The following is a 27,752-nucleotide window of genomic DNA, read 5'->3' on the forward strand; positions in this document are numbered from 1 at the left end:
AAGGAGAAAAGGATTAATATTTTAAGTAAATACAAATGAAGAAAAAACAAGGAAGGCGCTGTATTTACGGCAGCCGCATACATCCAACCCTGTCTCTACTAGACACCTGAAGAGGAAGGTTGGACCACACGAACGGATTCAGATTTAGTAGCCTGGGGGTCTCTGGAGCGACCCTGGAATATACTTCAGAAAGCCTAGATGCGGACCACGCTGACGGACGACGCACCTTCACCACGCCCTGCCCGGGAGCGGGCGGGGCCTCAATGCGCCAAGCGCCGGGTCTCAGGGGGCGGGGCATGGGCGGAACCTTTCCTTAAAATTGGCGCGCCCGGGCGGTGCTGGGATTCGGATTGGAGGCTTTTGAACCCGGAAGCAGTTGGTGGCGCCCGGAAGCAGTCGCGGATCCGGGCATTCTGGTGGCGCTGCAACTGCAGAATGGTACGCGGTGGCGGGAAGCGCAGGCCCGGCGGGGAGGGGCCGCAGGTACTGGCAGAAAGGGTGTGCGGGCTACGCGGGGCGCTTTGGGTGACAGCCAGGGCACCAGGAGGCAGCGCATTTCATTTTGCCAGTGCCTATTAAGCTTGCTGTGTGTCCGGGGGTTTCGGTTTGTTGCGGGGGCCCTGCCCAGGGTCGCTGTTTTTGTGCTCTGTAGGGTTTGGACCAGGAAAGTAGCCCCTCTGCGTCTTCGGCCCTGCTCCTCTTGGCGCATTTCCTGGGGAAACGTATTAAGCCAACCAACGGTTCATTCACTCACCCTGCCAGATTGATTGGGAACCCATTACATACCAGACATTGTGTGGGGCGCTGCGGATTCGGGGTCAACCCGTCTGCCCCTCCTGCTTTTAGAGCCCCCGGCCTAGCGGGGAGAGGCACAAGCTAAAATGCATTCTACTGTGACTTTTTAGTTTGGGATTATAATACTTGTGTGTAGAAAGTGCTGTGGAGACACTGAAGGAGGATTTAATAAGTCCCAGGGGGTGTTAAGACTTGTAAGAGAAATCTTTGAAAATGAGTTTTGAAGGCAGAGAAGTAAGATTCTGAGACGTAAAAGTGTAGGAGATGTTTGGGCATAGCGGAGCGTTCGGCTTGGCTGCAGCCAAGGAAATGGGAAAGTAAGAGGAGCTAATCATAAAAGCGCTACTGAGAGAGGAGGGGAAGAAAGTGTGTGCGTTCTCTCATACTTTACGACGATTTCGAAAGTTCCGTAACCACTACAGTAGCAATAAGGGGAATCAGGCAGGAAAGAAGTGCCATTGTGATAACTAAAGTTTTTAGAAAAATTACTCTGGCAGTGTTATAAATCGGACAGGTGAGACATTCTAAGAGGGCTTGATTAACTTGATTAAAGGGCCATGGGTATAGGCATTCTTCATATTGGGTCATGCATTCTAGGAGTACCAGGTAAAGGAAAAGTGTAGCCTCTGAAGGGGACAGCTGTCCTAAATTCTAGTTGTTAGGGTTATGGAGATGCTAAACTAGTGTGTGAGTGAAGGCACAGCTGAAAACATTCTCTTCGAAGATGCAGTGAAGAACTGCTTTGGTGGAGTGCTGCGCTTAACGAGAAATACAATACCAGAAATGATGAGTCTATAGAGACTATAGCCATAATGGCCAGCATTTGCGTATTATGTGCTAGGACTGTTCTGTGTATTTTTACATATAATAACTTATTACTTGTAACAACCCTTTGCCCTTTTTGCAGATAAGAAAACAAGGCACAGAAAGGTTGAGTAACTTGCTTAAGGTTGGAAATCAGTACAGTCAGAGTCAACCTAAACGTTATGCAAATTTGCGTTTCATAAAGGCAGATTAAGCCTTTTCTAACATCTTAAGTTGGAGCCAGTCTGAAATTCTGACCAAAGACATTTACAAAAGCAGAAGATAGGATAGCTCAGGGCTTAATATGTTCCTACTGTTCCATATTTGCAGTTGGAGAAGAAACATAATGAAGTGATGAAGAATCTGCTGTGGAGCCGGATTTAAACCTGAGTTTAAATCCTTTCTCTTCCACTTCCTAGTTAGGGACATAGGGAAGTTAGCCTCAGTTTCCTTAGCTGCAAGATGAGGTTAATAGTATCTAGTGCATGAGTTAGTTGAGGATTAAATGAGTTAATCCACAGAAAGTGCTTAGAACAGTGAAACAGCACAAAATAAGTTTTCAGTAATTATTTACTACTTGTTTTTACTATTATCTTTACTGTTACTATTTGCTATTATTGATACTCACTTTTGATACTCATTTTTCAACAGCCTTTTTGTTCAACGTAATTCTTTTTTAAATCAGATGCATTATAATCCTTAGCATAATAAACTGTTACCATTGTTCAAATCATGATCGTTTTTTACCTTATTTGTGTTAAGTAATGTAACAAACACCTGTGAACCCATTGCCCAACCCCAAAACTGAAACAGACAATGGCTCTACATCAACACGTGTTCCTCCCCTATCCTTTAAGCCTTCTTCTTGTCACTCATGTTCAGTGTAGCTATCCTGAGTTTTATTTTCCCTTGCCTTTTTAGAATAGGCTTATCCCCTATGAATGTATACTTAAACAATGTTTATTTTTAGTTTTCGAACTTCATAAAAAGGCTATCATTCTGGATATAATCAAGAACTTTTTTCCTCATTAAAAATATTTAATACAGATTGGTCCATATTGTGTAGTTATACAGTAACCATTCAGCAAATGAAAGAATGGTTCCAGGACTCCCACACATCCCAAAATCCAAGCATACCCAAGTTCCAAAGTTGGTCCTGTGGAACCCGAGTATACAAAAAGTTGACCCTCTCTATAAGTGGATTTTGCATCCCAAGAATACTGTATTTTTTTAATTTGCATTTGGTTGGGGAAAAAAAGTCGTGTATAAGTGGGTCCACAAAATTCAAACCCTTGTTGCTGAAGGGTCAACTGTAATATTAGGTGTAATAGTCTTGCTTGGAAGCCTTATAACTATTCTCCTACCAGTAGGTATTTCATTTGTTCTGTTTGCTCTTGGAATCATCGCCATCATGACCATTTTTGTGTCACCTGATTCATTAATACATTTTGTAGATGTTGAATGATATCTAACATAACATTAATAAACTTCAGCCTACTGGGAAAATTGAAGAATATAAATATGAGAAATGTCTAGCTGAGAATTTCTCAACTTTAGCACTGTTGACATTTGAGCTAGTAGTCTTTGTTGAGGTTGCCTATCCTGGGCATTGTAAGATGTTGAGCATCCCTGGCCTCTGTTCCACCAGATGCCACTAGTACCCTTCTTCCAATTCATTACAACTACATAGGGCTCCAAATGTCCCCTGTGGGGCAAAATCACCACCAGTTGAGAACCACTGCTCTAAATAGAATAAAAGGAAAGAACTTAATTTAAAAAGAATGAAACTGGGTTCCTAGAAAGAAAAACAGATTGCTTCTTAGAAAACTAAATGTATGTAACCTCCAGTTGTGTATATTATCTTTACAGAAATTTATCAAATGTCTAATAGGCAAAATAAAACCTAGCATACTGAACCTATATTGCAGTGGTGCTAGAGATGAGTATTGTAACCTAATCCTGGCATTAAAAGGTCTTTTCTGAAATAATTGGATTTTTGGCCTAGAGTTTAGTGCTATTCTGCTTTGTTAGGAACTGTGGATGTTTAACATTGTTAAAGAGAATGTTTAACCTTCCCTCTTTATTTGGAAAATCAAAAGGGAGGTGTCTGTTTTTATGGCTGGTTAATGATTGTAGTGAATAGCTCAGACACAGCTCTGGATGTTTCTGAAGAAATAGCTTTTTAAATGATGCATTGCTTATATCCAGTTACTTCTGTTTTCTGGTGTGATCAATGAATCTGCTTAAAAGACTCACATGTTTAACCAAAAGAGGGCAAAACCTGCCCTTTCTTTATTCTTCTCTTCCTGCTAGTACCTTTTTTACCTTTTTTTTTTTTGTGGTTTCCATTATCTTAGAAAAATATATTTAAAGACTTGCTGTGTGGATTCCTCTTAACCATGTAAACTATTCTTTTTTCTGTGCCCAAAGGAATTCCCAGATTTTACTCAAATACTATTTAGAGAGTTTTAAGGAAAACATATACTATCTCACAGAGTTGGGTGAACAAGAGTGAGTGATGTTATGCAAGGAGAGTTACTGAAATTACTAAAGATAATTTGGAGAAATAAAGTTTTGTGTGCCAATTTTCAGTGTGAAAACACAGTTGATGTGAAGAAAAGTAAATTTTGTGAAGCTGATGTCTCCAGTGACCTTCGAAAAGAAGTAGAAAATCATTATAAGCTCTCTTTACCTGAAGATTTCTATCACTTCTGGAAGTTCTGTGAAGAACTTGATCCTGAAAAGCCAGCTGGTGAGTTGCTCCGGAATCATTTTTGTATGTATGGAAAAAGTAATAGGAAACAGGCTGGGTTTAGTAGTTTACACTCTGTAATCCCAGCTGAGGCAGGAGGATCTCCTGAGGCCAGGAGGTTGAGACCAGTGTTAACATAGCAAGACCTCTTTACTACAAAACAAATTGGGAAAAAGAGAAGCTAGGCATGGTTGCCTGTACCTATAATCGTAGCTACTTGGGAGACTGAAATGGGAGGATCCTTTCAGCCCAGTAGTTTGAGGTTGCAGTGAGCTGTGATCACTCCAGCATCAGTGACAGAGCAAGACCCTGTCTTTAGAGAATATATTAATTGGCCAGGCATGGTGGCTCACACCTTTAATCCCAGCACTTTGGGTGGTTGGGATCTTCTACCACTCGGCAGACAGATCATTTGGGGTCGGGAGTTTGAGACAGCCTGGGCAACACAGTGAAACCCTGTTTCTACTAAAAATACAAAACTTAGCTGAGTGTGGTGGCACACCCCTGTAGTCCCAGCTACTTGGGATTCTGAGGCATGATCAGCAGTTGAACCGGGGAGGCAGAGGCTGCAGTGAGCTGAGATTACATCACTGCATTACAGCCTGGGCAACAGCGAAACCCTGTCTCAAAAAAAGAAAAAGAAAAAGGAAAAAAAAAAAAATATATATATATATATGTTTTTTTTTCTTCAAAACCTAACCAAGGATATAAACAGTTCATAGAAAAGGAATATTTTCCAAGATGTTTCTAGTAAGAAAATATGGTAAATATAGATAAATGCTATAGTAATGTCACTGTCACCTAGTTTATTGGCAAAGGAAAATAATTTCATCATATTCTGGGGGAATGTGAAGGAAAGTAAGCACTTTCATATGTTGCAGGAGTCTGAGCTAATGGTTCTGCTTCCAAGAACTTGTCTTATGGATTAGATAAACTAAGAATTATGTTTGAGGATATTTACTTAAACAAAAAATGGGAAATGGCTTAAATACCTACCAATAACACAATTATTCAATAGATCTTTTAAATTGTTTTAAAAGAATGAAGCATATTTTTAGGAAATAATACACTATCATGCCTGAAATATGTTAAGTGAAAAAGAAGAGTGTATATAGAATATGCTACCATTAGTATTTTTTAAAAGGGGCAGGGGGAGCACAAACATATCCCTGTGCGCTTTTCTATGTGCTTGCTTTGTCTCTGAAAGGAAAAAGAAACTGTTAAGGGGCTGTGATCATTGCTTTGCACTATATACCCTTTTGTATTGTTTAAATTTTTTAACTAGTAAGCAGTGTCATACGCTATTGATGGAAATGTATATTGATACATATTCTGAATTTCACCAATAGATCAGAACTGTGTAGTAGTTTCTTTAAAAATAGTCATGTCCATGTACAAACATTAGCAAAGATGTTCACTGAAACATTTTTAGAACAGAGAAAAGAAATAGTAAATCTTCATCAGTAAGAGAATAGATGGTTACCTCTTTATAATGCAGTATCATGCCGTGTTAAAAAATCACGTAAAATAACATTGAATAGCATGGAAAAATATTCAGAAAATTTAAGTGGGACATCAGAATGGAGGACAAAGGCATATTACAAAACAACCCTTCCCAGTTTGTTACATATTTGTACTGTTCATGGGGGTGGAGAGCATGGAAATTTGTTACTGTATACTAGACTATTAACTGTGTTATTTTTGGCTGATGGGATAGGTGGCTTTAGTTTTCTTGTTGCTTTATAAATTAGTGTATGCTCTCTTGAGCTCCAGTTGAGCTTAACTATTTTTTCTGTCAAACCATCTTCATCCTTCTATTCATGTTATTATTCCAGGAGTTTTTTTGCTTTCTTCATTTTTGCCTTCTTATAAAACTGGGTCCTGCCTGGAGTGCTGTCTTTCTTAGAAGCACCAATGACCCATTTGAAGTTATACATTGTATATTTGCACAGACTTCATGTCTTTGTGGTTTATTAACACTCCCTGTCTGTAATCTGTGAATAGAGAAGGAAGATGGAATCATCTAGGGTTAGGGTTGGCCAAATAGACTGTCAAAGAATCAGGGTAATCCGGTGTGATTAGCTGAGGTAGAGGAAAGAGGGATAGAAATGTTTTTTACTCTTTTTCTTTTGTTTTTTTTTTGAGACAGAGTCTCACCCTGTCACCCAGGCTGGAGTGCAATGGCGTGATCTCGTTTCACTGCAAGCTCTGCCTCCCTGGTTCAGGTGATTGTTGTACCTCAGCCTCCCAAGTAGCTGGAATTACAGGAGTGAGCCACCATACCCGGCTAATTTTTGTATTTTTAGGTTTTGCCATGTTGGCCATGCTGATCTCGAACTCCTGAACTCAGGTGATCAGCCTGCCTCAGCCTCCCAAAGCGCTGGGATAACAGGTGTGAGCCACCACACCTGACCTGTTTCTTACTGCTCTTAATCCACACATTTTTGCTGTAACCTATGTGTACTACAAGTATACCTGTGCTGTACTACAAGCATTTGAGGCTAACTGCAGTGTGGTAATGGGACTATAGGAATACAGACCAGTCTTGCTTTAGCTAAAATAAGAAACAATAGGAATGTTTGAAATGTTAAACTAATTCAGTGGTAAATTTCAGAGGAAGTCCTAAATGTAAATGCCACTTTTCTGTTACTCTGACGTCTTTTCCATTGAATGTCTGTAACTGACATCTTCACACACAACTCAAGATTTTTTTACTTTAGAAACTTTTTAAAGACAATTGCTTAGAAATAGTTTACTAACTAAAAGCATTATTTCCTATCTGTCTTCAGAAAGTCTTGACTAAATGTTTTTTCTTTATAGATTCACTTTCTGCAAGTCTTGGACTTCAGTTAGTTGGTCCTTTTGATATCCTTGCTGGAAAACATAAAACGAAGAAAAAATCAACAGGCCCAAATTTTAACCTTCATTGGAGGTTTTACTATGATCCTCCTGAGTTCCAGACCATTATCATTGGAGATAATAAAACTCAGTACCACATGGGGTATTTCAGGTAAAGGATCTTTTCTTCACCTCCAAACTATAGCTGCTGTCTTGCTAATGAGGATAAATAGTGACTCACTAGCCTCACCCAAGGTGGAAGGCATATTTTCCCCTGTTGGTGGAGCCATCTGTTCTTGCTCTTACCATTTTAACCTTCCCTAGGATGGGTAAACTCTTTAGGTTTAACCTCATTAGTTTTTCCTTTCCTTGTAAACTTTTTTTTCCCTTTTGGGTTCAGAAGAGCTCTTTTGGCCCAATAAAAATAATTTAGAGCAGCTGTTATGACTTGTGCTTAATAAGCCGTGTGCTTCCAGGTGCCAGAGTGGCAACTGGGAGTAAGAGTGGTCTCTGGAGTCACATTGGCTCTTGTTTATTATCTGTGTGACCCTGTATCATTAGTGACTGTGACTTTCTGTGACTCAGTTTCCTGTCTTGTAGCAATAGGGATAATAATTGTAGGTACCTGATAGGAATATTATGAGAATTAAGTGAATGCATGCAAGATACTTAGAAGGTTAAGAAATAAACTCTAGGAGGAAGATACCTTGTCCACTTGTACCAGTAGAGATGCTGTCCTTTAAAGTGAAGGTTAAATGTAAGGTAATAGAAGTGCCCAGGAAGAAGTACTGTAGTGCGGTAGAATGTACATGGGGCTAGGAATTGAATTATACCTAACTTACTAGGACCTTCGCTGAGTAATTGAACCTCTCAGTATTTGTTTCCTCAATTTTAAAATGATTTGGTTATATATGTGAATATGATCTTTTGATCTCTAATGTTTTACAATCTTTTCTCTTGTTTTTTCTTTTTTTGTATTTGAGTATAAAAGCAACTAGGTCCTAAGAATCTTAATTTTAGGTTCCATAATATAAGATTTGTCAGATATTCCTAAGAAACGTGGAGCTTAAAACTGGCAAATATGTTTCAATTAAAAAAATAAAAATAAAAAGACCTTATAAACAAGACCTTAAAGGGAAAAAAAGGTGTAAATTGTTGTCTGTAGTCCTACAGTCCCACTTGCCTGATAAATTTTTAATGTCTTTTGCTTAAACAGGGATTCTCCTGATGAACTTCCTGTATATGTTGGTATAAATGAAGCAAAGAAAAATTGTATAATTGTTCCAAATGGAGATAATGTATTTGCTGCAGTCAAGTAAGAATATTTTAATTTCTCTTATGTTTGTTTACAATTTTTATACTATAGTAGTCCATTACAACGGGGGTGTGAGGGGCCTGGGCACAGTGGCTCACACCTGTAATTCCAGCACTTTTGGAGGCCAAGGTGGGTGGATTGCTAAGGTCAGGAGTTTGAGACCAGCCTGGCCAACATGGGGAAACCTCATCTCTACTAAAAATACAAAAGTTAGCCAGGGGCATGGTGGCAAACACCTGTAATCCCAGCTACTCAGTAGGCTGAGGTGGGAGAATTGCTTGAACTTGGTGGCAAACACCTGTAATACCAGCTACTCAGGAGGCTAAGGCGGGAGAATCACTTGGACGCGGGAGGTAGAGGTTGCAGTGAGCAGAGATTGTGCCACTGCACTCCAGTCTGAGTGACAAAGTGAGACTACTATCTCCAAAAAAAAAGCAGGGGGGTGTTTGAGGCAAGCCCATAATTGTAGATTTCTAAAGATAATTTTTATGACTTTTATGGGTAGTCTTACTTATACTGTTATTTTGTCACTATTCAAAAAATAACACCTCTTACGTAACTGTTTTACTTAATGAAAATAACACTTGACCTCAGATGTTCCATGGCAAAATCAAAAGTTTTTTTAGACATCTGATTTTAAACACTTGTTAAGAGTTCATTACTTGTGTTTAGTTGAAACAAAAAGGTTTAATAAAGGAAAAAGAGATGCTTATAAAATCCTTGGAAGGGTTAAGGGAGCAGGTTGAGCTTCCAGGAATGACAGTCAGCTGATCAGAACACTTAATTTCTTTATATATTTTAAAATTTATTTTTATGGCAGAGGGAGTCAGGTCTTTCAAGGCAGACCTCTGATCACCGGATGTTACACCCAGAGAAAGAATTTTTTTCTGCAAGATTTAATAGTAACTAAAGAAATGCAAATTAAGCCAGAAAAGATTTTTAAAGGTTAAAGAATGGTAATAACCAATGACGGCGAGGGTATATGAACCCTTACTGGTGTGTTGGTTGGTAAAACCTTTGTAGAAAGCAGTTTGAAAAACGTTTAAACAACCATAGTCTAAGATTTCTTAATAGATTACATTACCAGGTACCGTGTGAAGTACACATTTATACCCTTAAGTTTGCAATTCCACTTCGAGCTCTTCATCAAACATATTTTGGACTGGTACAGAAATATCTGTTTATTACAGATAGTTTATTAAATGAGAAAATGGCAACAACATATCCAGCAATAGAGAAGATTAGGTAAATATAAACTATCCATATGCTATAATACCTTGGTATTGGTTTGTTGAATTTGTTACGAAGTGAGCAAATACCAGTAGTGTAGAATGATTCTATTTCATACTGTCTAATGCATATGGAAATAAACATACTCAATTTTTAAATATCTTTGAACAGCAAAGTTAGAAATGATTTTTTTTCCCTTCTACCTTTTTTTCCTTCCCTAAAATAACTGGGGCAAATAGTTTTGACCTTGGGTCAGACACTCTTAGAGTCAAAACTATTTGTGATTTAAAATGTTGTTTTTGGCCGGGCGCGGTGGCTCACGCCTGTAATCCCAGCACTTTGGGAGGCCGAGGCAGGCGGATCACAAGGTCAACAGATTGAGACCATCCTGGTCAACATGGTGAAACCCCGTCTCTACTAAAAATACAAAAAATTAGCTGGGCACGGTGGCGCGTGCCTGTAATCCCAGCTACTCGGGAGGCTGAGGCAGGAGAATTGCCTGAACCCAGGAGGCGGAGGTTGCGGTGAGCCGAGATCTCGCCATTGCACTCCAGCCTGGGTAACAAGAGCAAAACTCCGTCTCAAAAAAAAAATGTTGTTTTTGCACCAATGGCACAAAGGCAATAGTGGATAATACTGTTGTCACCTTGGCAGGAATAAAGACAATGCCATTAGAATAGCAGCAGTCATTGCATTATTCACAGCAGTAAATGCAAATGTGTTTAAGAATGTTTGTGATGGGGCCAGGCATGGTGGCTACTCAGGATGTTGAGGTGGGGGCATTGCTTGAGCCCAGGAGTTCAAGTTCATCCTCAGCAACATGGCAAGACCCTGTCCCTGAAAAAAATGTCAGTGATGGAGTATACATTTATTAGATGTCTGTCATTGAGTATATATCTTTAACATTCTGTGATGAAATAGGAAATACATAGAAAGCATCTCTCATAATAAAGTATTGTGGTTTATCTCAAGGGAAAAAGCACTTGTGTGATTGGGTTTTGAGATGAACCTTTTTCCCACTTTTAGAAAGAGTGACTCAATGACAAACTCTGGTTATTTGGATCTAGATACTGGCAGAAATTTTCTCAAATGAACCAAAGAAAACAACTGACTGGCTATATTTATTGTGAGTGATAAAATTCAAGGTTTCAAACAAAATAGATTGAGAAACTTGTAATACCACTGTGAGCTCAATAGCTTTTTTTTTTCCTAATGTTATGTAATGGGGTGAATTTGATATGTAAGTTTCAACTTTTACATCTAATAACTTAGCCACTATTTTGAAAGGGCCATTGCATGATGCCATATAACATGCTTGGGTACAAATTTGTTTGCATTCAACACATTTTAATGGATGTAAAGTCAAAGCACAAAATGTTCATGTTCATGGCTATGGCTTCAGTTGCACATTGCACCTTATCTTTAAGCATCACATAGCAAAGTGTTAGAGTAGGTTTAGACAGAGACAAAAACTTACAGAGATAGTCATAATAATGTGATATGTATAGGAAGGCAACTACCAAGTGCCTTCAATATTGGTGGAGGTAAAAGAGGATATTTTATATGGGCTTTAATGGATGCCTAAGAACTTACTAGAAAGAGTGGGAAGAAGGATGTTTTAGGTAAGGGAGCACTATGTGTGTGAAAGTAATAAAACTTAAAACTTGACTAATCCCAGTTTTGCACATATCTTTTAAATCTTTATTGTAGACATTAGAGTGCCAATGTAAATTTGAACCATATTTTCCTCTTTCTGTGACTGGCAGTTTTTATTAATACTGCTTTTCTCTTATTTGAAGAAAACTGTTCGGGATTTCGAGAGAAGTGTTGGTAATTATTCTGTGGACTTATTCCTGCGTGGAATTTGACATGTTTAACTTGGCTCAACTTCCAAAGGTCTTTGTACTTAGTCCAGTGGCCTGCAACATAATGAGGACTTTTACTTTTTCAGATTATTTTTGATGAAAAAACTTAAAGAAGTAATGGATAAAAAGAAAACCAATCTCTTGAAAAACATAGATGAAAAACTCACAGAAACAGCCAGAGAACTGGGGTACTCACTGGAACAAAGAACCATGAAGATGAAACAGAGAGATAAGAAAGTATGACTTCAATCTGTTGGCCTCTGTTTCGCTGTTGAGCAGATGTTTTTCTTCTCTTGATTACTTCCCATCTCTACCCTTCTCTTCTCTAGCCCTATTTTTAAGAGATGGTTGCAGTCCCTCTGGGGGGCTAGGAGGATGGCACTGAAACAGGTCAGATGGCTCCTTTGGCTTGGTACACTGGTTGAATTGCATAACTAGTGATATCACTGCTGTGGTTGAATAACTCATGCTAGTATTTACCATTCTTTTAATCTTGTTTTGTCAGTTAATCACTTCATAAAGTTAACTGAAAGCTGCTTTGTACATAATGAAATTTATATACATACTTTTTCTCCAGTAAACGTGTACATAAGCAGTGCTTTCTTCTTTTTCCTTATTAATCCCATCATTTCCTTTTGTATTTCTCCTAATGTGTGCAGTGTGAGGGGAGTATTTTGTAAAGGAGAAAATACTTCGGAGTGTTGGATTCTTTTGGTTTTTCAGCTGTAGATTTCAGGATAAGTTAATGACAAGCTGGAAGATTTCTGCCTTGGAGTAAATGAGAATTCTGAAGGAGTTTGTTCTTATGGCCTCTGGGGAAAAACATTTGTCACTGGAAGGAGGGTTCCCCAGTCTCCTCCAGCTTTTCACTGTTTGTTGGCCCTTGCTGGTTTGTCCCAATGTTCTAAGCTAAAGTGAGAACTTGCTATTCCTTAATAAACTAGCACTGGTAATGAAGTACCTTGCTGGTTCATCTGTATGTTCAAAGCTAAAGGGAGAACTTTTTTTTCCTTAATAAAATAGCAGTGGTAATGAAGTACCTTAGTGTACTTAGGTATTAAAATCCTACTAAAGTTCTACTCTGATCTTGATTCAGCTGCAAGGGTGATATTCTGATAAGTTCTAGGCACTTTTTCTTTAGTCCTATGGACTGGAAAGTTTCTTAAAACATACATTTTAATGAAACTCATTATAACATGGCATTTTAAATATGAAGATTTTATATTGCCATTTACCTTTCTGGTTATCATAGGAAGCTTGTCCCACCTTGTGATCAGGAGAGAAGGGTAGCATTTGTAGTCTAGTTAATATATTCCTAATTTAGTTTTTTTGAAGTTTTTGTATTCATTTTATGTTGTGTTATTTAATTTTAATTTTTATCTTTTTAATTTTTTTCTCATAGATTATTGGGGTACAGGTAGTATTTGGTTACATGAGTAAGATCTTTTTTTTAATTTATACTTTAAGTTCTGGGGTTCATGTGCAGAACGTGTAGGCTGGTTACATAGGTATACATGTGCCATAGGGGTTTGCTGCATCCATCACCTGACCATCTACATTAGGTATTTCTCCTAATGCTATCCCTCTTTTAGCCCCCTACACCCTAACAGGCCTCAGTGTGTGATGTTCCCCTCCCTTTGTCCATGTGTTCTCATTGTTGAACTCCCACTGATGAGTAAGAACATGTGGTGTTTGGTTTTCAGTTCCTGTGTTAGTTTGCTAAGAATGATGGTTTCCAGCTTCATCCATGTCTCTGCAAAGTACATTAAGTCTTCCTTTTCTATGGCTGCATAGTATTCCATGGTGTATATGTGCCACATTTTTTTTGTGCAGTCTATCACTGATGGGCATTTGGGTTGGTGGGTTGGTTCTGTCTTTGCTATTGTGAACAGTGCCGCCAATAAACATATATGTGCATGTGTCTTTATAATAGAATGATTTATACTTCTTTGGGCATATTACCCAGTAATGAGATTGCTAGATCAAATAGTATTTCTGGTTCTAGATCCTTGAGGAATTGTCACACTGTCTTCCACAGTGGTTGAGCTAATTTACACTCCCACCAACAGTGTAAAAGCATTCCTATCTCTCCATGTCCTCTCCAGCATTTGTCGTCTCTGGTCTTTTTAATGATTGCCATTCTAACTGGCATGAGATGGTATCTCATTGTGGTTTTGATTTGCATTTCTCTAATGACCAATGATGATGAACTTCTTTTATATGTCTGTTGGCTGCATAAATGTCTTCTTTAGAGAAGTGTCTGTTCATATCCTTTCCCACTTTTTGATGGGGTTGGTTTTTTTCTTGTAGATTTGTTTAAGTTCTTTGTAGATTCTGAATATTAGCCCTTTTAGATGGATAGATTGCAAAAATTTTCTCCCATTCCGTAGGTTGTATGTTCACCCTGATGATAGTTTCTTTTGCTGTGCAGAAGCTCTAGTTTAATTACATCCCATTTGTCTATTTTGGGTTTTGTTCCCATTACTTTTGGTGTTTTAGTCATGGAGTCTTTGCTCGTGTCTATGTCCTGAATGGTAATGCCTAGGTTTTATTCTAGGGTTTTTATTGTTTTAGGTCTTAGGTTTAAATCTTTAATCCATCTTGAGCTAATTTTTGTGTAAGGTATAAGGAAGGGATCCAGTTTCAGTTTTCTGCATATGGGTAGCCAGTTTTCCCAACACCATTTATTAAATAGAGAATCCTTTCCCCATTGCTTGTTTTTGTCAAGTTTGTCAAAGATCAGATGATTGTAGATGTGTGTCATTATTTCTGAGGGCTCTGTTCTGTTTTGTTGGTCTATATGTCTGTTTTAGTGTTCGTACCATGCTGTTTTGATTACTGTAGCCTTTTGGTATAGTCTGAAGTCAGGTAGTGTGATGCCTCCAGCTTGGTTCTTTTTGCTTAGGATCGTCTTGGCTATGCAGGCTCTTTTTTGGTTCCTTATGAAACTTAAATTAATTTTTTCCAATTTTGTGGAGAAAGTCAATGGCAGCTTGATGGGGATAGCATTGAATCTATAAATTACTTTGGGCAGTATGGCCATTTTCGCAATGTTGATTCTTTCTAATCATGACCATGGAATGTTTTTCCATTTGTTTGTGTCCTCTCTTATTTCCTTGAGCAATTGTTTATAGTTCTTCTTAAGAGGTCCTTCACATCCCTTATAAATTGTATTTCTAGGTATTTTATTCTCTTTGTAGCAGTTCTGAATGGGAGTTCTCTCATGATTTGGCTCTCTATTATTGGTTTAGAGGAATGCTTGTGATTTTTGCCTATTGGTTTGTATCCTGAGACTTTGCTGAAGTTGCTTATCAGCATAAGGAGATTCTAGGCTGAGACGATAGGGCCTTGTAAATATAAAACTCATGTCATCTGTAAATAGAGATAATTTGACCTTCTCTTTTTCTAATTGAATACACTTTATTTCTTTCTCATGCCTGATTGCCCTGCCCAGAACTTCCAATACTGTGTTGAATAGGAGTGGTGCAAGAGGGCATCCTTGTCTTGTGACTATTTTCAAAGGGAATGCTTCCAGTTTTTGCCCATTCAGTATGATGTTGGCTGTAGTTTTGTCATAAATGACTTTTACTATTTTGAGATATGTTCCATCAGTGCCTAGTTTATTGAGAGTTTTTAGCAAGAAGGGCTTTTGAATTTTGTCAAAGACCTTCTCTGCATCTATTGAGATAATCATGTGGTTTTTGTCATTGGTTCTATTTATGTGATAGATTATGTTTATTTGCGTATGTTGAACCAGCCTTGCATCCCAGAGATGAAGCCAACTTGATCATGATAAGCTTTTTGATGTGCTGCTGAATTCAGTTTTCCAGTATTTATTGAGGATTTTCACATCAATATTCCTCAGGGATATTGGCCTGAAATTTTCTTTTTTAGTTGTGTCTCTGCCAGGTTTTGATATCAGGATGATGCTGGTTTCATAAAATGTGTTAGGGCAGGGCCGGGCGTGGTGGCTCAAGCCTATAATCCCAGCACTTTGGGAGGCCGAGGCGGGTGGATCATGAGGTCGAGAGATCGAGACCATCCTAGTCAAAATGATGAAACCCTGTCTCTACTAAAGATACAAAAAATTAGCTGAGCATGGTGGCACGTGCCTGTAATCCCAGCTACTCAGGAGGCTGAGGCAGGAGAATTGCCTGAACCCAGGATGCAGAGGTTGCGGTGAGCCGAGATCGTGCCATTGCACTCCAGCTGGGTAACAAGAGCGAAACTCCATCTCAAAAAAAAAAAAAAGAGGGCAGATTCCTTCTTTTTGTTGTTTGGAATAGTTTCAGAAGGAATGGTAGCAGCTCCTCTTAGTACCTCTGGTAGAATCTGGCTGTGACCCTGTCTGGTCCTGGTATTACTGCCTCAATTTCAGAACTTGTTATTGGTCTATTCAGGGATTCATCTTCTTTCTAATTTAGTCTTAGGAGGGTATAAGTGTCCAGGAATTTATTCATTTCTTCTAGATTTTCTGGTTTATTTGCATAGAGTTGTTTAAAGTATTCTCTCATGGTAATTTGTATTTTTGTAGGATCGGTGGTGATATTCCTTTAATCATTTTTTTATTGCATCTATTTGATTCTTCTCTCTTTGCTTTATTCGTCTGGCTAATGGTCTATTTTGATCTTTTCGAAAAACCACCTCCTGGATTCGTTGATTTTTTTTTTTTTTTTTTTTTAAGGGTTTTTCGTGTCTCTGTCTCCTTCAGTTCTGCTCTGATCTTAGTTATTTCTTATCTTCTGCTAGCTTTTGATTTTGTTTGCTCTTGCTCCTCTAGTTCTTTTAATTGTGACATTAGTGTCAATTTTAGATCTTTTCTGCTTTCTCTTGGGGCATTTAGTGCTATAAAATTTCCTCTATTCACTGCTTTAAATGTGTCCCAGTGATTCTGGTACATTGTGTCTTCATTCTCACTGGTTTCAAAGAACATCTTTATTTCTGCCTTCATTTTGTTATTTATCCAGTAGTCATTCAGGAGCAGGATGTTCAGTTTTCATGTAGCTGTGTGGTTTTGAGTGGGTTTCTTAATCCTGAGTTCTAATTTGATTGCACAGTGGTCTGAGAGAGAGTTTGTTACAATTTCTGTTCTTTTGCACTTGCTGAGGAGTGTTTTACTTCCAATGATATGGTCTATTTTAGAATAAGTGCTGTGTGGTGCTGAGAAGAATATATATTCTGTTGATTTGGGGTGGAGAGTTCTGTAGATGTCTACTTGGTCTGCTTGGTCCATATCTGAGTTTAAGTCCTGAATATCCTTGATTAATTTTCTGTCTTGTTGATCTGTCTAATATTGACAGTGGGGTGTTAGTCTCCCCCTATTATTGTGTGGATTGTGTGGGAGTCTAACTCTCTTTGTAGGTCTCTAAGAACTTGCTTTATGAATCTGGGTGCTCCTATATTGGGTGCATATAGATTTAGGATAGTTAGCTCTTTTTGTTGCATTGATCTCTTTACCATTATGTAATGCCCTTCTTTGTCTCTTTTGATCTTTGTTGGTTTAAAATCTGTTTTATCAGAGACTAGGATTGCAACCCCTGCCTTTCCTTTGCTTTCCATTTCCTTGGTAAATCTTCTTCCATTCTTTTATTTTGAGCCTATGTGTGTCTTTGCACATGAGATGCATCTCCTGAATACAGCACACTGTTGGGTCTTGACTCTATACAATTTGCCAGTCTGTCTTTTAATTGGGGCATTTAGCCTTATTACATTTAAGGTTAATATTGTTATGTGTGAATTTGATCCTGTCATTATGATGCTAGCTGGTTATTTTGCCCAATATTTGATGCAGTTTTTTCATAGTGTCAATGGTCATTACAGATTGGTATGTTTTTGCAGTGTCTGGTACTGGTTGTTTCTTTCCATGTTTAGTTCTTCCTTTAGGAGCTCTTGTAAGGCACGCCTGGTGGTGACAAAATCTCTCAGCAGTTGCTTGTTCATAAAGGATTTTATTTCTCTCTCACTTATGAAGCTTAGTTTGGCTGGATATGAAATTCTGGGCTGAAAATTCTTTAAGAATGTTGAATATTGACCCCCAAACTCTTCTGGGTTGTAGGGTTTCTGCTGAGAGATCTGCTGTGAGTCTGGTGGGCTTCCCTTTGGGGATAACCCGACCTTTTTCTCTGGCTGCCCTTAGCATTTTTTCTTTTTTTCTTTTTTTCATTTCAACCTTAGTGAGTCTGACAATTATGTGCCTTGGGGTTGCTCTTCTCAAGGAGTATCTTTGTGCTGTTCTCTGTATTTCCTGAATTTGAATGTTGGCCTGCTTTGCTAGGTTGCAGAAGTTCTCCTGGATAATATCCTGAAGAGTGTTTTCCAACTTGGTTTCATTCTCCCTGTCACTTTCAGGTACACCTATCAAACATAGATTTGGTCTTTTCATGGAGTCCCATATTTCTTGGAGGTTTTGTTCGTTTCTTTTCACGGTTTTTTCCCTAATCTTGTCTTGTTGCTTTATTTCACTGAGTTGATCTTCAGTCTCTGATATCTTTTCTTCCACTTGATCCATTCAGCTATTGAAACTTCTGTATACTTCACAGAGTTCTTGTGCTGTATTTTTTTTTTAGCTCCATCAGGTTATGTTCTTCACTAAATTGGTTATTCTTGTTAGCAATTCGTCTAACCTTTTTTTAAGGTTCTTAGCTTCCTTGCATTGGGTTAGAACATGCTCCTTTAGTTTGGAAGAGTTTGTTATTACCCACCTTCTGAAGCCTGCTTATTTCAATTTGTCAAACTCATTCTCCATCCAGTTTTGTTCCCTTGCTGGCAAGGAGTTGTGGTCTGTTGGAGAAGAGGCATTCTGGTTTTTGGAATTTTCAGCCTTTTTGCGCTGGTTTCTTTCCATCTTCGTGAATTTATCTACTTTTGTTTGCTGAAATCGGTGACCTTTAGATGTGATCTCTGAGTGGGCATACTTTTTGTTGATGTTGAAACTATTCCTTTCTTTTTGTTAGTTTTCTTTTCAGTCAGGCCTCTGCTGCAGGTCTACTGGAGTTTGCTGGGGATCCATTCCAGACCCTGCTTACCTGGGTATCACTGATGGAAGGTGCAGAACAGCAAAGATCGCTGCCTGTTCCTTCCTCTGGTACCTTCATCCCATAGAGGTACCACCTGATGCCAGCCAGAGCTCTCCTGCATGAGGTGTTAGCCCCTACTGGGAGGTGTCTCCCAGTCAGGATACACAGGGATCAGGAATCCACTTGAGGAGGCAGTCTGTCCCTTATCAGAGCTCGAACGCTATGCTGGGAGATCTGCTGCTCTCCTCAGAGCTGCAAGGCATGGTCATTTAAGTCTGCTGAAGCTGTGCCCACAACCACCTCTTTTCGCTGGTTCTCTGTCCCAGGAAGGTGGGGTTTTATTTATAAGTCCCTGATGGGCCTTTTTTCAGAGATGCCCCACCCAGCGAGGAGGGAATCTAGTGAGAGAGTCTGCCTGCAGCGGCCTTGCTGAGCTGTGGTGGCTCCTCTCATTTCAAACTTCCCAGTGACTTTGTTTACACTGTGAGGTTAAAACTACCTACTCGAGCCTCAGCAATGGCAGACCCTCCTCCCCCAACCAAGCTTGCACATCCCAGGTTGTGCTCAGACTGCTGTGCTGGCTACGAGAATTTCAAGCCAGTGGATCTTAGCTTGTTGGTCTCTATGGGGATGGAACTCACTGAGCCAGACCAGTTGGCCCCCAGACTTCAGTCTCCTTTCCAGTAGCAGAGTGAAGGTTTCTGTCTCACTGGCAATCCAGGTGCCACTCAGTTGGAAGTGCAGAAATCATCTGCCTTCTATGTTGACCTTGCTGGTAACTGCCCACCAGAGCTATTCCTATTCGGCCATCTTGCCAGCAGTCCTAATTTGTTTTGACTACAGTCTGAGCATCAATACACATAATAGCTGTTAGCAAGTTATATAATCAGTCTTGTTTTAGTTTTCTACCACAAGCCATGATTTACTTCAGAGGAGACTTTCTTAATTCTTCCTCATAAATAAGATAGGATTGAAGTTTAAATTTCATAGATATTTTTGTCCTAGACCCTCCCACCATGAAGTTTCATTTTAGTATTTGTTCTTTATACAAAAACAGCTGAGAAAAACCGAGACAAAAAAGAACTTACAAGATAATCATGTTTTTAATCCTCTCCTGTTGATGAGTATGCTTTCAAACCCTTTTCTTTTATTGTAAGGTTGTTGTTTTATTGCTTTTGTGAGATCTTCATTTAATTCATATTTTTCTGCTAAAGAATTTAGTTACTGGCTTTGTCCTTGTGTGTGAGTGTAAGGATATATCCACTCTAGTATGATAGAGCACTGTACAGCACACTATAAATTAGTGTTTTTATACTGACAATAACTTAGTATACTTTGAAATGCAGAGTCCTTATATCATTTGACTCCCTACAACAAATCTGCCAAGTTGGAATTATCATCCTGTTTTATAGATAAGTAAATTGAGGGTTATAGAGGTTTTGTATCTTGTCCAAAATCTTAAATGACACATGTAAAACCCAACTTCATATTTTTCATATTACCATAGTTTCCATCCTATCTTCTTACTAATTGACTAGATTTATTCATATGAAACATTGGTTAAATGATACATAAAATGATAGTGTGTTACTCCAGCCACCTGTGATCTGATGCTTCAGGATGTTATTCACTGCTATGCAGTTTTCCTAACTTTGTAATCTTATTCGTCACAATAAAGTTATGATTCTGATGACTTCTTAATTGATACCTCTTTGTGGACAATTAGTACAGGTAATCATCTGTGAAAAATCTGAACATACGTCAACCATGGTTCTTACTATATGTTGTTCAGGCTGAGTTGGCAACTCTAGCACTGCTGTCTTTTTCTACATTGTCACTGCTTTATGTCCTGCTTTTTACTCTTAGGAATATATGTCTGTCATTTCATATTGCCAATTTAAGATCTTCCTCATAATTTTGAGTAGCTGCAGAATACTGTGCTTATGTTGAAAGTTTGGGTTGCTTAAGATTTTTCACAAATACAGACAACCCTGCCATAGATATCCTTTATACCTTTATTTGCATACTTATTTGGGGTTTTTTCTGGGAAAAAATTCCTAGATGGTATTGCTGGGTCCAAAGTTGTGTGTGTGTGTGTGTGTGTGTGTGTGTGTGTGTGTGTGTGTGTGTTTCTTTGCTTGTTTCTGATTTTATGGGGTTTTCTTTAGTCCTTTTAGTTCTTTCCATGTTGTAAAATTCTGCATTGTTTTAATTAGCATTTCTTTAACTATAAAGGACATTAAATATTTTTCACTTCTCTATTGGCCATTGTATTTTTTTTAAACTGCCTGAACTCTCCCATTTTTCTATCAGGGTTAGAATTAGTTTTTTCTTACATTTTTTCTAATTTGGATGTTAGTCTTTTCCTTTGTTAGACTTCCTTATAGTTTAAAGGCATTAATTTTTATGTACCGTTACATTTTGCAGATATATTTTATCAGTTAATTTGTCTTGTGTTCTTGATTTCACTAGAGTTTGATTTTTATATAGTCAACTTTTTTGTCTCTATCACAAAATCATTTTTTTAAATTTATCTTTTAGTAGTTTTATGATTTTATTTTTAATTCTGAAATCCAGCTGCAAATTATCTTGATATAAATATTAAGATAGAAAACAATGACTTCATTTTTTTCCCAAGTGGTAAGCAGTTGTCTAATAACTTCTTTGAATAATCTGCCCTTTCCGGCATTATCCTTAATAAAGGATAATGAAAGAAGCAAGAGACTGGGAGAATAGGGAGATTATAGAGGGAAAGGCATTAAGATGTAGAGACTTGGGTGAGAGGCCTTTAAAATTGGAGTTTGGTTTTGGAGTTGTGTCCTTTCTCTACCTTGGAAACTTTTCACTGAATTGCAAAAAAAAAGTGGAAGATTTGTACACGTTTTGTTAAGGAAAGACCTAAAAATAATACCACTAACATGAAATAAAGGAAGACTGTAAACTGGAAGGGTTATGGTGATAATTGTGGTTGGACCTGTTTTTGTCTTCGAAGACTACCACTTGATAAAAGCTCACTGGTTATGTGATTTGCCTCCAAAAAAGACATCACAAACCTAGAAACTGCCCTACTTTTGGGAAGTTTGCAAGCAAGCCTAAATATCCAGGTAAAAATAGGAGGGGTCTGAATTTGGCAGGATGAATGAGAGGAGTTCTGTCCTACCATATCTTCTTGCTGACAAAAACTGTTTCTTCCTGTCTTTCTTTTAGACCCAGGTTCTTCTGTGCTTTCTACCAAGAAGGTATTTTGACCTTAGAGGAAACTGGGATTTTGGCTTGCATTCTAGGATGTATTGGGTTCTTCCTTAACAAATCAGGTTGCAGACTTCCAATTGACTGACACAGTTAAGAAAAGCCAATTATTTCACTGTTCTGTGATTACTTCAAGTGTTTAACTTTTAGCTAATTTTCAAGAAAAAAATATGCTAAATTTTTACCCTGGAGTCCAAATTTACTGAAGTAAAATGTCATTGAATGTTACATTTTGGTAGAAATGTTGAAGGTTTATGTATTTTGGGTTTAGTTTTGTTTTGTTTTGATGTCTATTTACCATGATTACATTTTATTCTTTTCTTTAATGTAGGTTGTAACAAAGACCTTCCATGGTGCAGGCTTGGTTGTTCCAGTAGATAAAAATGATGTTGGGTACAGAGAGCTCCCTGAAACAGATGGTAATGTATTTCATATGTAAACACGTGTTATATATGTTATGCATATGGAAGAAGGTTTTGCTTATATTGGGAAGTAGGAATGTCCATATACCTTTTGTGAGACAGTCGCTAGACCTGAGTAATAAAGAGTAAGCTTAGGTTTTAGAGTCAGTCGTTACTGAACCAAAACTGAGTTTGTAGCTGTGTGGCCTTGAACAAATTATTTAACTCCATGAAACCTTGTCTTTTTCATACGTAAAATGAAATTAGTGATACTCACTTCATAGGGGAATTTGAGGTATAAACAAGTATTAAGATACTTAGCAAAATACTTGCCTCAGTGCTCAAAACTTGGTAGTTACTTTTAAGAATTTAAAGAATTTTAGCCTATTGCCTACTTTTTTGGAACTATTTCCAAACCTTTGACGTTACAGTCAACTTGCAAAATAGTAATTATTGAAATAGTGTTGTTTTTATGCTTCTTTGTGAACATTTTTTCATCTGCATGTAAAGTGATTTCGCTTTTAGAAGCCCAAGACCCTGAACTACTTCATCTGTAAGTATAAAAACACTTTCAAAATGGACGAATGCACATAATCTAGTTATTGCTGTCTTGAACACTGAGAATTAAAATCGCTTCTCAACTCTTCCCCTAGTCTCCATTCCCTTATTGTGAACAGCCCGGTTGGTATTCCTTTATTGATCATCCTGTTCTGGGGGATAAAACTTAAAGAGAAATCAAACTTAGCATCTTCTCAACATACATATTTAACCATCAGTTTTTCAGAACAGAACTAAGTAGCCTTGGTAGTTACTAGTCCCTGTCGTTCTGACCTGGACATGTGCATTTAAACCAGTTCTCTAAAGTAGTTCTTCTCAAATTTTACTGTGCAGAGTCTCCAGCCAGCACATGGAGAGGTCTTAGATGGCAGCTATTCATATGGACCTGTTCTTGCTATAGCCCTGCCATTTAGAGGAGTGCTATAGGGAAGATGACTGTGGCTGAGCTATCCAGTGTGGTGGCCACTGAGTACCTCACGTGGCTGCTGCAACTGAGGAAAAAAATTTGTAACTTGTATTATTTATTTTCTACTTTTTTTTTTTTTGGTGACAGGGTCTCACTTTGTCACCCAGGATAGAGTGCCGTGGCACAATTATCCTGTCTCAGCCTCCTGAGTAGCTGGGACTACACGTGTGCACCACCATGCTTGACTAATTGGTGTTCTATGCCACCCCCACCCCCCACCCCCCAGCCCCCCGTCTTAGAGACAGGGTCTTACTCTGTTGCCCATGCTGGTCTCAAACTCCTGGGCTCAAGTGATCCACCCACCTTGATACACCCACCTTGGCTTCCCAAAAGTGTTGGGATTAAAGGTATGAACCACTGTACCTGGCCTGTAATTTTGTATAATTTTAATTATGTTTGCAAATTAAAACAGGATTAAATGTTTCTTATATTGATTATATGGTGACTTAATACTATTGGATATATGGGTTAAATAAAATCTTAATTTCACCTGTTTTTAATTTTTTTTTAGTTCCTCCTCCTCCTGTTTCACCTGTTTCTTTTTTCATGTGGATATTAGACAAAATGTAGCCCATATTTTCTCCTGGATAGGCTGATCTGTCCTGTATCTCCTCTTTGAAGCCAGAGGCAATTAGTCTCTGATGGGACCAATGTGGGCTCTGGCTACTTACTGGTCAGTCTTCTGCTTCTACTCTAAGTCATCTTCTCTTCCTGTTTCTGCTCACAGAGAGTTTTAAAAATCATGATTACTATCTCATTTGGGAAAGGTTGAGCACATTTGTTACAGAGATGGGCAGTCTCCAAAACTTTTGATGTGATAGATGTTAAATTGTATCCTGGAGTAAAGCCTGTTACCACTACTGGTAGTTGTGGTCGGTTCTGGGGTTTTATGTCCAAGTCTAATATTCTAGGCATTAGATCCTTCTGTATTTAATTAGTTTTGAAGTGGTAGCAAAACATAACAATGATGGACCTAATCTTGCTCTTATCTAGTGTCATTTGCCAGGAGGTATAATTGACTGGCAGTTTGTTAATGTGACAATGATTAGCAAATCACAGTTAAGTTTGTTCTTAATCCTTTGAAGCTTCTTACAGTAACACTTTAACTTAGCAAATTCTTAAATGTCAGTGTCATTCACTATAACAAGTGATGTACACGTATTTAATTCTCACCCAACTCTTTAAAGTAGGTCTTATTCCTATGTTCACAAAGGAAATAGACCCAGGCCCAGGGTGCTCAGCATTAGTCAGTAATAGGGCTGGTTTTCTTTTTTTCTTTTTTTTTTTTAAATGAAGTTTTGCTCTTGTAACCCAGGGTGGAGTACAGTGGCAGGGTTTCAGCTCACTGCAACCTCTGTCTCCTGGGTTCAAGCAATTCTCCTGCCTCAACCTCTTCAGTAGCTGGATTATAGGCACCTGCCATCCCACCCAGCTAATTTTTGTGTTTTTAGTAGAGAAGGGGTTTCACCATGTTGATCAAGCTGGTCTTGAACTCCTGACCTCAAGTGATCCACGTACCTTGGTTTCCCAAAGGGCTGGGATTACAGGCATGAGCCACCATGCCCAGCTGAGGGGACTGGTTTTCATACTTGGCTTTCTCACTGTAGAGTGCATGCTACTACCCAAAGTAAGAAGAGTTGCCTGCCTAGCTGTCTGATTTTTTTACCTTGACACAACCACTGTAGCTTAATTTAAGTATTCTGGTTGATAGTAGTGGCAGGGATCATAAGAATTAAGCAGTGAAACTGCTAACTTATTATATTAAGTATTTTGAATAGAAACATTTAAGCCTTCATTTCTGCATAATTTAAGGCTTCATTCATGTTCTTTAAGTTTGGGCTTCAGTTAAATGAAATTTCTGTAGAATGTTTTATTGCTGGAAGAACATATATTTCCTTGTACTGTTGCTGAGCTGAATATTTTCATCTCTGTTCTTGTTTTTCTAGCTAAATAATTCACATAAGTTGCTTATACTTGTTAGTCCATTTGTGACTCAGCAGGTGTAAAAATGGAAAATATGATACTGAAAAGTGATAAACTTTTAAATTATTTGCTAAGAGAAGACAAATAGATCTTCACTTCCATGCCAACCCTGATTTGTAGTGGCTGCCTGGAGCACTGTAAGAGATTCTAAGGGTCTCAATCAATCTGTTACACCCATGGGTACAGGGAGGATCCACTATTTTCCATCCTTAAGGAGCTTTTTGGAGAAAGCCTCATCTGTTTCCTTGGAATGGTCAACACTTGATTTTTCTAAAGAAAGGAAGGTCATGAAACTTATGTAAAATGATTTAATTTTTAAAAGGTTTCAAACCAACAAATACGTGACTACTGTGTATAGAAGGTTAGAGATATAGGTGGTGAAATTTCCCATTTGTTCAGTGTGAGACTACTAATCTACCAAAAGTGGGAAAGAGAACAAAACACATTTTGTGACTTGGGTAGCAGTGTGTATTCTATGCTGTCGTCAGGACCGAATCAAATGATATTCATAGACTAGAGCTAAAAGCCCTGGTATATAGTATATTTTTATAATATCCTTGGTAATCTTTTTTCTTTTTTGGTTTTATACTTTAAGTTCTGGAGTACATGTGCAGCACGTGCAGGTTTGTTACATAGTTATACACGTGCCATGGTGGTTTGCTGCATCCATCACCCTGTCATCTACATTAGGTATTTCTCCTAATGCTATCTCACCCCTAGGCCCCCACCCCCCAACAGGCCTCAGTGTGTGATGTTCCTCTCCCTGTGTCCATGTGGTTTCATTGTTCAACTTCCACTTATGAGTGAGAACATGCAGTGTTTGGTTTTCTGTTCTTGTGTTAGTTTGCTGAGAATGATGATTTCCAGCTTCATCCATGTCCCTGCAAAGGACATTAACTCATCCTTTTTATGGCTGCATAGTATTCCATGGTGTACATGTCCCACATTTTTTTATGCTGTCTATCATTGATGGGCATTTGCGTTGGTTCCAAGTCTTTGCTTTCGTGAACAGTGCCGCTTTTGTGAACATCTTTGCTTTTGTGAACACATGCACACACATATGTGTGCATGTGTCTTTATAATAGAATGACTTATACTTCCTTGGGTATATACCTAGTAATGGGACTGCTGGGTCAAATGGTATTTTTGGTTCTAGATCCTTGAGGAATTGCCACACTGTCTTCCGTAATGGTTGAACTAACTCCCACCAACAGTGTAAAAGCGTTTATATTTCTCCACGTCCTCTCCAGCATCTGTTGTCTCTTGACTTTTTAATGATTGCCGTTCTAACTGGCATGAGATGGTATCTCACTGTGGTTTTATTTTGCATTTCTTTAATAACCAGTGATGATGAGCTTTTTTTCATGTTTGTTGGCGCATACATGTCTTCTTTAGAGAAGTATCTGTTCATATCCTTCGCCTACTTTTTAATAGGGTTGTTTTTTTCTTGTAGATTTGCTTAAGTTCTTTGTAAGTCCTGGATATTAGCCTTCGGTCAAATGGGTAGATTGCAAACATTTTCTTCCATTCTGTTAACTCTGATGATAGTTTCTTTTGCTGTGCAGAAGCTCTTTAGTTTAATTACATCCCATTTGTCAATTTTGGCTTTTGTTGCCATTGCTTTTGGTGTTTCAGTCATGAAGTCTTTGCCCATGCCTATGTCCTGAATGGTATTGCCTAGGTTTTCTTCTAGAGTTTTTAATGGTTTTAGGTCTTACATTGAACTCTTTAATCCATCTTGAGTTAATTTTGGTATAAAGTATAAAGAAGGGATCTGGTTTCAGTTTTCTGCCTATAGGTAGCCAGTTTCCCCAACATCATTTATTAAATAGGGAATCCTTTCCCCATTGCTTGTTTTTGTCAAGTTTGTTAAAGATCAGATGGTTGTAAATGTATGGCATTATTTCTGAGGCCCCTATTCTGTTCCATTGGTCTATATATCTCTTTTTGGTACCAGTACCATGCTGTTTTGATTACTGTATCCTTGTAGTATAGTTTGAAGTCAGGTAGCATGATGCTTCCAGGTTTGTTCTTTTTGTTTAGGATTGTCTTGGCTATGTGGGCTCTTTTTTGGTTCCATATGAAATTTAAGATGGTTGTTTCCATTTCTGTGAAGAAAGTCAATGGTAGCTTGATGGGGATAGCACTGAATTTATAAATTACTTTGGGCACTATGGCCATTTTCATGATACTGATTCTTCTTAACCATGAGCATGGAATGTTTTTCCATTTGTTTGTGTCTCTCTTATTTCCTTGAGCAATTGTTTGTAGTTCTCCTTGAAGAGGTCCTTCACATCCCCTGTTAGTTATATTGCTAGGTATTTTATTCTCTTTGTAGCAGTTGTGAATGGGAGTTCATCCATGATTTGGCTCTCTGTTATTGGTATATAGGAATGCTTGTGATTTTTGCACATTGATTTTGTATCCTGAGACTTTGCTAAAGTGGCTTATCAGCTTAAGGAGACTTTGGGCTGAGACGA

At 38.3% G+C, this 27,752-nt stretch overlaps 1 protein-coding gene across 2 annotated transcripts in view; it reads left to right on the plus strand.

Moving 5' to 3' along the window:
* Nucleotides 1–394: 394 nt before the first annotated feature.
* Nucleotides 395–27,752, plus strand: part of HPF1 (histone PARylation factor 1) — a 53,110-nt gene continuing 25,752 nt past the window's right edge. The window contains exons 1-6 of one of the 2 annotated variants that reach the window (XM_008997131.4): nucleotides 395–483; nucleotides 4,192–4,351; nucleotides 7,172–7,361; nucleotides 8,406–8,504; nucleotides 11,686–11,836; nucleotides 22,196–22,283. In XM_008997131.4, the coding sequence (XP_008995379.4) occupies nucleotides 436–483; nucleotides 4,192–4,351; nucleotides 7,172–7,361; nucleotides 8,406–8,504; nucleotides 11,686–11,836; nucleotides 22,196–22,283 (736 nt within the window). In that variant the 5' untranslated portion in view covers nucleotides 395–435. The remainder of the gene's footprint in view (nucleotides 484–4,191; nucleotides 4,352–7,171; nucleotides 7,362–8,405; nucleotides 8,505–11,685; nucleotides 11,837–22,195; nucleotides 22,284–27,752) is intronic. The other variant, XM_035306060.3, reaches the window with a different exon arrangement.

The sequence above is a fragment of the Callithrix jacchus genome, chromosome 1 (genome assembly GCF_049354715.1).
Source record: "Callithrix jacchus isolate 240 chromosome 1, calJac240_pri, whole genome shotgun sequence".
NCBI classification, from domain to species: Eukaryota; Metazoa; Chordata; class Mammalia; order Primates; family Cebidae; genus Callithrix; species Callithrix jacchus.